Source organism: Chrysemys picta, chromosome 8, assembly GCF_011386835.1.
Source record: "Chrysemys picta bellii isolate R12L10 chromosome 8, ASM1138683v2, whole genome shotgun sequence".
NCBI lineage: Eukaryota > Metazoa > Chordata > Testudines > Emydidae > Chrysemys > Chrysemys picta.
Window position 1 is genome coordinate 18764943 of NC_088798.1, and position 12100 is coordinate 18777042.

The following is a 12100-nucleotide window of genomic DNA, read 5'->3' on the forward strand; positions in this document are numbered from 1 at the left end:
CAGGGAGCCTGCCTTAGCCCTGCTGTGCCGCCGACCAGCCTTTTAGTGGCCTGGTTAGTGGTGCTGACCAGAGCCACCAGGGTCCCTTTTCGACCGGGTATTCTGGTTGAAAACCAGAGGCCTGGCAACCCTATTAATTAGGGTTTTAACAATTGTAAATAGTATCTTTCTGGTGTAACAACACAAACAAAAGTATTGTGAAAGCATTTAAAAACTACTACAATGTACTCTGTAACAATGAACAAAACCTATCAGATGCCTCTGATTGAGTGGGGAGGGAAGAAAAGACATCCGATATGTTAAATGACTTGGCCCCATTGAACTCAATGGCAAAACTCCCAATGACTTCAGTGGGACCAGGAATTCACATATTATGAATAGAGCTTTTATATTGTTGCTGTGAACAATAGGATTGTTTTTGCATGTCTTTAGAAAATGTTACAAATAACATTTTTAATGCAGTTTCTGTGTTCACATGATATCCATTAACGAGGAGGACAAAATATATCTTTATATTATATTATTTAACATATCAAGCTTGTGAACATCCCAAAGTTGGGTGTGTCCAGGTTGTAAAAAATATAGGAGATAGTTGCAAAATGTGGACCTGGGTTTGGATTTTAAGACCCAAGAGTTTTTGTGTGCCCACATCGAGGGCCAAATTCTCTGCTAAATTGGTGCAGCTCCTTTGACTTCAATCTGTGTTTACTATCTTTGATTCTAATTAATTTACACCAATTTCAGCCAGGAGAGCACTTTTCCCCCTAGAGTGCTTGTATTGGCCTATCTTGAGTTTTTTAAAAAAATGCAGTTATTTTGGAAAAAAAGAACAAGGTGACTTCAGTCAAGTATGAGACACATAGGTGATTCTGGAAGCCTCACTGAATAAAATAGTCTATACGAATTCAGAAATGATTGGCACTTGGAGATTCTTGTCCAATATTTCTAATCACACTTGTTTCTTTAGAACAGCATCTGCTCTGTTTTCATTGTTCCAAGTAGTGTAACTCATTTCCTTCTTTCTTTCTTTGTATTTCCAGATTTTATTCGAATGGCAGTTGCTCACTGTATGGTACATCAGATTCCAGCGTCGAGCTTTATGCTGCCTTGCATGTCACCAAATGAGACTTCTGTCATTCCTTTGACTGCTGGTGTAGCGAGCGGTCCTGGGTTGCACGGAGAGCATGGAACTGCTGAAACCAACTCTCTGGTGCTGGTGGCTGAAGAGAGTTTCCTCTGTTGCCTTTGGGGTGAAACACATGCAAATTGTTCTTTGTACACAGCAGGCATGGAAACAAAAAAATTTACGTCCTCAGAAATAAGTAGCTTAGCTCCTCAGCAAACAGGTAGGTTTGTAGTGTAGTTATTTAAAGTGACTTAGTAACGGACATCAAGTTTTCTTTGTTTTTCAAATATTTTCCTAATACTATTATTTGTTTCCATTTGTGCCTGGATTGTGCGGGGTACTGTACAAACATAAATGAAGGCAAAATTCCTGTCCTGGAGAGGTTGCCATGTAGAAAGGCAGACAAAAGGTAAGGGAAAGGGGAACAACATGCAAATAAGGAGGTAGAAGTGGTGAATGGCTACATCTTAATAATATAAATCCATTTTGTTAGCCATATAGGTAACTATCCTCAGTTGCCCCCTCCCCCTTACCTTTACCACTTATTGGTCAGCTAACTCCTTGTGAGCATCATGGTAGAATTAGGTCGTCAGAGGAATGTTGAAAAAAATATAAATTGTAGATAAGGATGTAGACGTTTTTAATGGATTTTTAGCTTGAGAGAGCAACGCTTGTCCCCACCTGCATCATTCACAGTGACTTTATCTTGCATCCTGTCATTTGAAATGTGGTTGGTTATTCCTCCCGCCCCCGGCGCACAATGCACCTGGTGGGGAAAAAAGTCAGTATCTTTGTGTGAAATCTTGATCCTACTGAAGGCCATGCCAAAAGTCCCATTGTCTTAAGTATGGTCAGGATTTTACCCTGTATTTCTAGCACTGCCTCATATGTCAGGTAGTCTTTTCAAGAAGTAATCCGAATAATTGTATTGCTTTCTAATGCTGCATAGAGGTTGTAGTCATGAACTGTAGCAAAAAGATTAAAGAATATCAGAAACTTAACACAGCCCATTTGCCCCCTCCCCCTCCACTAAAAATTGTCACTAGTTTCAAGTAAGAAATTTTATTATTTAAACAAATCTGTGTGATTATAATTTACATGAATTTTATGTTCAGCTCTGTACATTCTCTATAGTAAGAGACTACCAGATCACAAAATACCTTTAAAAATCTGGGTTTTAAATTTGCATTAGGCATTGGATTTAGGAGCCTAAATCTTTTTCCATACTAGGGATAGCTCAGTGGTTTGAGCATTGGCCTGCTAAACGCAGGGTTGTGAGTTCAATCCTTGAGGGGGCCATTTAGGGAACAGGGGTAAAATCTGTCTGGGGATTGGTCCTGCTTTGAGCAGGGGGTTGGACTAAATGACCTCCTGAGGTCCCTTCCAACCCTGATATTCTATGATTCTAAGACTTACTGGTAAATTTTATTTTATTTCTTTAAATGTCTTTGGTTTCAATGTGGTTCAGAAAATGTTTACCTTTTTAAATTTAGATTTAAGCTGGAACATTCAATGTTGGACTAAAGGAGACCTAGAACAGTTCGTTTGTATCCTGAAATTGTCTAACAAGAAGTCGTACTTGAATGGAGAATTTAAGATTAATCTTTTATATGTTCTGTAAGTAAAATATATCGGAAGCTTCCCATTTATAAGGATATCCTAAAACACCAGTAAAGGTCCTATGGGTTTGTTGTCTTACAATAGTATTTGTGATCTGAAACACAGTTATAGCATTAGTCAGTACAAGTGGATAATATACTACATGCCCATTTGTTCTTAATTCCATACAGTCCTATCAAAATGTGGTCTAAAAATATCAGTCAGGTATATGTTCAGGGCTTGAATGGTTAACACAGGGTATTTCCTGTCCTTTCTGTCCTTTTCTCATATTTATTAAACTGCTTATTTTATTTTAACTAAGTCAAAGGCGTCCTCAATCAATATGCGACCCATAATTTTTTAAGGTTGAATGCTTGATTTTTAGCTCTGCCTGCTTGTGTTTTTGCCTTTTATCATATTCTTTCCTTAAGACATTTATTCTTCTTTGTCATTTTTAATACCATACCTAATATAAAAACTAGAATTTTTGATGCATCTTACAGAGTTAACCACTCTGTAGCCCTCTTACAGACACAAAAGAAGTCACCACTGTTCCAAACATGCTTTTGGAGGGTAAAATATGTTCATCACCTAGAGCTTTGGTGTCTCTTTTAATATATTGAAACTAAATGAATAAATCAGTGATTTAAATGTGAACGTTAGGCTACACTTCAAGAGCACACTGATCTCTATAGGCTACTGCTGGATTGAATGGCATACATCTCTTATGCACTTTTGAGTTTCTGCGTTCCCTTTTCATTTAATATTTTCAGACAGTTGGTACTCATGTAAGGAACCATGTTCTCATCTGGAAGTCCACCTGCTTCTGCTCTCCATATTACCTTGAGGTAGGGGAGTCTCCACTAACAATGGAGAGGAAGGATGGTCTTGTGGCTAATAGACTTGGACTCAGAAGTTCTGGGTTCAGTTCCTTTCTCTACCACAGACTTCCTATGTGATGTTGGGCAAATCCTTTAATCTCTCTGTGCTTCAGTTCCCCATCTGTAAAATGGGGATAATAGCACTTCCCTCCCACCCCTTGTTGTATCTGTTTAGATTGTAAGCTCTTTGGTGTAGAGACTGTCTCTTATTACATCCTAGTGGGATCTGACTCTTAATTGGGTCTCATATGGATACTATATTATAAATAGATCAAATAGACCCACAAAAGCTTATGCTCCAAAACGTCTGTTAGTCTATAAGGTGCCACAGGACTCTTTGTCGCTTTTTACAGATCCAGACTAACACGGCTACCCCTCTGATACTTGACTCTATGCTTTCTGTGTCTCAAGTACCATTACATCTAAAAATAGTTCCCACTTTTGTTCTTTTCCAACCAGGTTCATCACTAAATAGAAAAATCTTAGCTGATGGGGATAGTTGAGTAGACTAGGCATGCCTAGCCCCCCTGGAAACACAGATTCAAATCCCAGCTGAGCTGAAAAGGCTCACCAAGGCAGATATGTTCAGAACTATAAATTCACTCTGTGCATTTTTCAAATAAGAGCTTAAAAACAGAGGCCCTGGATGACTAAAGGCCTCATGACACTCCTGTCCCCTTTTTAAGAATAGAAGGTTTTCCCTGGTGCTCATGGCTAAAATTTGGTCTCCTGCTGCTGCCATGTTGCATACTGTGTGCTGTTAGGCTCTCTCTTACCACCCACAGGTGGGTGCATGTCTGTGGTGGTGTATTCTAATAGCTTGTGAAGTATTCTGGTATCAGCCTGTAGTAGTAGTCTACAGATAGACCATCTTATATCTTTGAGAAGAAATGTCCTATTTCTGCCAGTAATGGAGAGTTCTCTGCTAGCCGTGCCTCTCTGAAAAAAATCATCCGTGAAATGGGTGCACAAGCACAGCACTGCTTTGTGATAGGGGTGTGCTTCCACATCTGAAAGAGGAGAAAAATCAACAACTCTCTTACACCTTGTTAGTGAAAGTGATGAGACATATAAGAGGTAGAAAATGAGGTGAGAAGAGCTGCAAAGACATCAAGACACAGTGGGAGCAAGGAGACACATACTGGAGCACCCCAGATGAACTGCTTGATGAACTGATTTTTTTGGGGGGGGGGAAGGCCAGAGGAATCTGCAGAAGAAACTCTCAAAGGGGCCAAGAAGACCTGACAGCCTATGGAGTATCCTGTGGAGCTTTGAGAGAGGCTAGAAAGATGAGACTTCTGTTTTCTGTTTTTTCCCCCCTCTTAGTTTTGCAAAGTACAAAAGCATTTTGCATCCTTTTGCAGATTCATCCTTCAGTGCAGGAAAACATGGATTTTCTGATTTTTTGCAAGGATCTAAAGTTTTATTCCAGTTTCTAGACGAAGCTCTTCCCTGTCTGGGAAATTTAGCAGTGTGTTAACAACTGCCTTGAGCTGCACCATTACCTAAGTTTGAGGTCTCTGTATGCTCTGCTCTCTTCAGTATCATTTTCTCTGGCACTTCAAAAAATTACTGTAATTCTTACCCTGAAAGAAATTTGTCAGCTTTTTACTCCAGATTCCCTAAGTAAGTTGATTTACACATCTCCTCCAAATTATCGACTTACTTACTGCTAATGCGTTCATTCTCCTCTCCAAAGACTATCAGTAGTATTTTTGCTATTGTTTTTGCCATTATAGAGCAAACTTATTTAACATTCCTCATGTGGTGGTAGTATTTTTTTTCTCCCAGGAGTGAAGGTCAATTATAGTTTTCTTTAGCAAAGCCTGATGTTCTGAAGGAATAACTGACTTGTTTATTTCATGTTTTGGTAAAAGGGTAGCTTCTCCTGTTGGCTCACTGCCTTTCACATGCAGGCCAGAATAGTTTGAAAACAGTCCCAGTTTTAAAAGTATGTTTTCATGGCATTTGTTTCTCTCTGGGAGGCCTCAATTCAGAAACAAGTGCCAATATTCTCATATTTAGGCCATACAAGCAATGAAAATAATGGCTTTGTTTTGTTATAGGCTCCTCAATGGTTCACATATGGCCTTTGACAGCTCAAGTGTTTCAGCATTAAAAAAAAGATTTTTGATTCACCCATCCCCAAGTATTACAGGCTTGGTCTGACGTCATGAACAAAAAGTGCGTCATGCTGTCCATTACAGAGCAGGTCTGAAGAATAGACGTCAGTCAAATAGGACTCTGAAAATATACTGCAGAAAAGATGCTAGTAACAAGAGGGCTGCCAAGATGGAGATGAAATCATTGTCAGAGAGCTGCCTCTACCTTTTATGGTACAACTTCCTTGGAAGGAGAAACCTATTTAACCCTGTAGCTTTCATAAAATCTTAAAAATGGAGGGCTGGAAGTGACCTTGAGCGGTCCTCTAGTCCAGCTCCCCTGTGCTGAGGCAGGACCAGGAAAACCTAGACTATCCCAGACAGGTGTTTGTCTAACTTGTTCTTGAAAACATCCAATCAGAGGGATTCCACAACCTCCCTTGGAAGCCTATTCCAGATTTTAATTCTTCGTATAGTTAGTTTTTCCTAATATCTAACCTAAATCTCCCTTGCTATGGATTGAGTCAGTTACTTTTTGTGGATATGGAAAATAAATTATCACCGTCCTCTTAACAGTCTTCAAATATGTAATCAGGTTCCCCCTTAGTCATCTTTTCCCAAGACTAAACATGCCCAGTTTTTTAAATTTTTCCTCAGAGATCAGCTTTTCTAAATCTTTTATCATTTTTGTTGCTCTCCTTTGAACTTTCTCCAGTTGTCCACATCTTTCCTAAAGAATGGAACCCAGAACTGGGCAAGGTACTCCAGGTGAGGCCTCATCAGAGTCAAGTAGAAAGGGACAGTTATCTCCCATGTCTTACAGTTGCGAAAAAGACTAATATTCTGGGACATAATGAAAGGAGTGTCATATGTATCGCATTGTTGACTCATTCGATTTATGATCTACTATAACTCCCAGATCCTCTTCTGCCTTGCCAGTTATTCTCCATTTTGTAGTTGTGTATTTGACTTTTCAAAGGGAGGGATAACTCAGTGGTTTGAGCATTGGCCTACTAAACCCAGGGTTGTGAGTTCAATCCTTGAGGGGGCCACTTAGGGATCTGGGGCAAAAAGTCAGTATTTGGTCTTGCTAGTGAAGGTAGGGGGCTGGACTCGATGATCTTACAGGGACCCTTCCAGTTCTATGAGAGGTATATCTCCATAGTTTTATTTATATTTATTTCCTAAGTGAAGTACTTTGCACTTGTCTTTATCAAATTTAATCTTGTTGAATTCAGATCAATTCTCCAATTTGTCAAGGTTGTTTTGCAATCTCTCCCAGGGTGGTGTCCTCCACAAATTTTGTAAAGCATTTTACTCTCTCCTGCACCATTATCCAAGTCATCCAGATTGTAAAGGGCTGAACCTTGCTTAGTCTCCCTCCATGCTGCTCTTCATCAGCAAGTCGGCAACACAGCACTTGGGTTTCTACTCTGCTGTTGGCTCCAGGCCATAGCTGTTCTTTGAACACTCTGAACATAAGAACGGCCATACTGGGTCAGACCAAAGGTCCATCTAGCCTAGTATCCTGTCTTCCAACAGTGGCCAATGCCAAGTGCTTCAGAGGGAATGAACAGAACAGGTAACCATCAAGTGATCCATCCTCTGTTGCCCATTCCCAACTTCTGGTTCTGAGATTGCACCAGCCTAGTTCCTTTAATACCTTAGGATCAATTTCTTCAGGCTCTGCTGCCTTGAATACATCTAATTTCTCTAAATATTTTTTTAATCTGTTCTTTTCCCTATTCTGGCTTGTGTTCCCTCCTCCTTGATGTTAATATTATTGTGTTAACTATCTGGTCATAATTAACCTTTTTTTAGTGGAGATTATAGCAAAATAGGCATTAAATGCCTCTGCCTTCTTGATGCCATCTCTGGTTAGCTCTCCTTCCCTGCTAAGTAGTGGGTCTGTACTTTCTCTTGCTCCTAACATATTTATAGAACCTCTTCTTCTTATTGCCTTTCCCCTGCTAGGTGGAACTCATTTTGTATCTTACCCTTTCTGTTTTTGTCTCTACATGCTTGTGCTATTTTTTTGTACTTGTCCTTATGAATTTGTCCATTTTCCCACTCTTTGTAGGATTTAACTTTTGATTTTCAGGTAATTAAAGCACTCCAATAGAGCCATATGGCCTCTTACTATTCTTCCTATCTTTCCTTCACATCAGGATAGTTTGCTATTATACCTTTAATATTGTCTCCTCAAGACACTGCCACCTCTCCTGAACTCCCTTTTTCCTTGGATTTTCTTCCAATGGGATCTTACCTACTAGTTCTCTGTTTCTGAGGGTCTGCTTTTTTGAAGTTCGTTGTTCTTATTCTACTGCTCTGACTCTTTCCTTTTCCTTAGAATCCTGAAATCATCATTTCAAGGTCACTTTCACCCACATTGCCATTAACCTTCAGATTCACAACCAATTCCTCCCTCTTGTTCAGAATCAGGTCTAAAATGGCTGCCCCCTTGGAAAAGTAAAATAGCAAACTCAATATGTTCAACTAGTTCTTGGAATGTACTGGGGAACAATTTCTTGTTTCAGAAGGTGGAGGAAATTTCCAACAGATATCTGAGTAATAAAAGTGTCCCCTTTACAACCGTGTCTTCTGTTTTGGATATTTCTGTTCTAATAATGCCTCATCCACCTTCCTCTCCTGATTTGGTGTTCTATAGTAGACCTTTAGCATGACATCACCCCTGTTTTTTCCCCCTTTATTTTCACCCAGGGACTTTCAACTGGTCTGCCTCTCACCTCTTTCTGGACTTCAGAACAAGTGTATATATTCTTGATGTATAAGGCAACAGCACATCCTTTTTTCCTACCCTGTCTTTCCGGAACAAGTTATATTCCTCTATACAAATATCCTGGTCATGCAGTGATGTCAAATAAGTCAGAATTTAGCTTATGGCTAATACTGCCAGTTCTTCCTGTTTATTCCCATACTTATCGCATTTGTGTAGAGACATCACTTCTTCACCCTTGCTCTCAGGGCCCTGTGTTCACTGCTGATATGCTGGAGGTCATAGAAAGGCACTCATTTGTGGTGAATTGTATAACTCACCTGTGGCTTTGTTACTCGTCATGCCATTAAAATAATTGTACTAGACAGTCATGCATTCTGTCTACCACTGAATGTATGCAGTGGTTCACTTCTAAAGTTTCTTCCATTTTAAAAGATACTCTGTTTCAGAGAGATTTCCTACACTTAAAATAGGAATACTGCTGATATTGCTCAAAATGGAAGAAACCTTTGGGCTGATTTCCCCTGTGTAACACTAGTGTAAATTGCAGTTATTAGGGTTCCATGAATGTAACATGCAAGGGAGTGGAGAATTAGGTGTTTTAAGTGCAACTTGTGTATGTGTGTGTATGTAAATGTATGTATTGAGGGCCTGTGTAGTGATGTGTACATTAGATATATTGACTGCCCTCTCAAGTTGATGCCATTTCTTGAAAGTGACCCAAGTAACATTGTTACATATGCTTTAGAAGTGTGATATAATGCCTGTCTGAATCAGGTACTAGTAAGAATTGAATAAGTTTTGACCTAAAATGCAGTGTGACAGCACACATCTCCATTTGTATGCACCATAAGACTTCATATCAACAGTAATATATTGTACAGCTGATATATTTCTATATGCCCTAAATATTGCATATGTTTCCTTTAAAAAAATTCTGAAAGCATAAATGTGTTCTTCCAACACTGGAAAAATTGATCCAACTATTTTTGTTAAATAAACATCTTTATTTCTTGTTAGCAGATCAAGTGCTTTCTGTTGAAAATTTTGGAAGGTTTTATTAAACCATATATTTTTGTAATAAAACTATCTTCATTTGTATGCTAATCTCTAAAGGAAAGTATTCCAACATGTGAAAAATTCATGAAAACAAATCTGGAGAGTTCAGCCAGAAGTAGTCTCTTGGGCTGCACTTCAGTTTAGAAAGAAACAAAACAGAATACTAAAGAGTTAGTTACTAAATACTTTCCACGAGCCAGTCCAAAGCAATGGTACTAGTAATGCCTGGGATTAAATGAGATTTGCTTTGCTAAGAAAAAGTCAAATTATCTAAGAAATAAACATGGTATGCCTTCAAAATAAACAATGCTTCATCATCTTGGAAGTAATCACGTAAAGTTAGATTTTTAGAGTACATTCTTTGTGATTTGTATATACAATATTTATCAGTTATAATCGTGTGTAGTTGATAAGTAATTTAGAAACATATCCTAAGCCTGGACCAAATTCTGCAGCTTGTTGCGCACACAAAATTCTGGTTTTGCCTGAATAACTTCAGGATTTTTTTATTATTATAACACTTAACAATAAATTTTGGAAGAGATATAAAAATTCATGTTTAATCAGCATCTGACTATTAGGGATTGAGATGAGACCTTCATGAGTGACAGATTATCCCACAGCTGCCAAATGGAGGGTTTCTTAAACCTTCCTCTGATGCAGCTGGTTCTGGCCAATGTCAGAGACAGGATACTGGAGTAGATGGTCTGACCCAGTTTGGCAATTCTGATATTCTTGGATCAGGCCTCAGAAATATCTTTCATTAGGCTCCTTCTCTGCCCCCAAAGGTACAGCTGAAGAAAATGCACACAGACTGATCCGTCTCTTGTGCTTTGCTGTTTGCAGTACTATTTCTACTGTTTAATCCAAAGTAATCGAATATGCAGAAGATTGTCCAGGACATGATGCTTTTTAAATATTGATCTATTTTTTTTTCCAATATAGATCAGAGTTGTCATTGGAAGACATGTCTACAGGTTCTCTAAAAGGCAATTTCATGGTTACTCCCTGCAACAGCAATGGGTCTGACAAGCACGAATGTCACATACCTTCACTGAAACTCAACTACACTTACATTACATGGTTAAACATCATAAATGGGGTAACACTTCTTCAGTCACCTTTAATGTCGGTCAGACCCATAAATATTGGTAAGTTTTCAATTTATTGTACACCTTTTTTATAGAAAGCAATAACAGGAAGTCCTTATTTTGTGACTAGTCAGTTTTTGCAAGGACTTCAGCTGTAGCTATGTTAATTCTTCAGGGTAACTTCTGCAGGCTGATGTGTATCTCCCTCTCTCCCCGCCCCCCCCCAGCCTTCCTAGTCTCCGCCCTTCTTCAGTGCAAATCTAGGTAGAAGGAGGAACAATGTCTTGGGGCACCTGAGCATTCACTTTGAATGCAGGAAGGTAGATCAGTATGTGTAGAGCAATGGTCTTGTTCATAATTATTACCTTATTTGTAACAGAAAATAAACTTTTTGCTATTTGCTTTAAAAATAAACCTGCAAATTCTCATCAGCAGTATTTGCATATATTCTCTCACGCTCATTTTGACACTTCCTTCATTAAAGGTACAACTTCCGCATTTTTAAAAGTGAAAGATTTATTTCTGCTATTTCTCCAGCCCATCAGCTCAGTGAAATCAGATGACAGATACATTTGATGTTACTTTGTTGCCATCCAGTCTGCATAATTAATGGTTGATAAATATTTTCTGACTAGTTGGGACATTTTTAGCTATAATGAAAAACTGTTTGTTTGTTTTGCTTGTTTGTTTGTTTGTTCTTGTTAATGTTACTTTTTGGAAAGCAGAATTAAAAACCTTTTGGATGAACACTTCATCTTAGTTGCAAATGAAATTAATATTTTTGGAGATGAGGTGATTATATTGATGATTACATACTGATTTCATTTGAATTATGTCAACAGGATCAATTTAAGTTTCACAGCTGCATCTGCCAATATTAAAGGTGACCACAGATATAATTCATGAAATATGTTCTAAGCAATAAGTAAGGTCAGAAGGTCATTTTTAAATGTATAATTTTTAATATGTTCTGCCATTAGTGAGCTTGATAAAAGGAATAATGAGTTTTAAAATAAAAAGATGAATATTGGCTAAGTGAGTTGTTTGCTTTGCACACACAAGCCATAGCAACGGAATACATGGCAACAACATGAGAAAACATTGTCTACCCATGCAACCACTTAGATTACAATATGGTAATGTTCAGTCTTTTAAAAAGAGGGCTTCTGTACCACCATAAAGAAATTGTCATCAAAATGGCAGAATAAAGTTTTTAAAAGCAATGGACCACATCCTGAATCCTTCGCTCTTGCCCGTCTCCACTGAAGCTAGTCAAAGTGTGGACTGAATTAGAGCTGCCACACACACACCTCGAAATTTGGCCCTAACTATTTAGTTTACACTGACTCAAATATTGATACATTTGGGCTAGGTACTGATAATGTCATCAGAGCTAAGTAGTTCCTTACTCCTTGAATACTCCTATTGATTTCAGTGAGACCACTTGTAGCATAAGCAGATCAGAAAATGACCCCCTTGTATTTATGGACCCAAGCCTGTAATCT

At 38.5% G+C, this 12100-nt stretch overlaps 1 protein-coding gene across 5 annotated transcripts in view; it reads left to right on the top strand.

Annotated features, from left to right (window-relative positions):
- LEPR (leptin receptor) overlaps positions 1 to 12100 on the top strand; it is a 62452-nt gene that overhangs the window by 13669 nt on the left and 36683 nt on the right. For 4 of the 5 annotated variants that reach the window (XM_005300085.4, XM_065553979.1, XM_008166638.4 and 1 more), the window contains 3 exons: positions 1041 to 1346; positions 2620 to 2743; positions 10450 to 10655. In XM_005300085.4, coding sequence (XP_005300142.1) covers positions 1041 to 1346; positions 2620 to 2743; positions 10450 to 10655 — 636 coding nt within the window. The remainder of the gene's footprint in view (positions 1 to 1040; positions 1347 to 2619; positions 2744 to 10449; positions 10656 to 12100) is intronic. The other variant, XM_065553978.1, reaches the window with a different exon arrangement.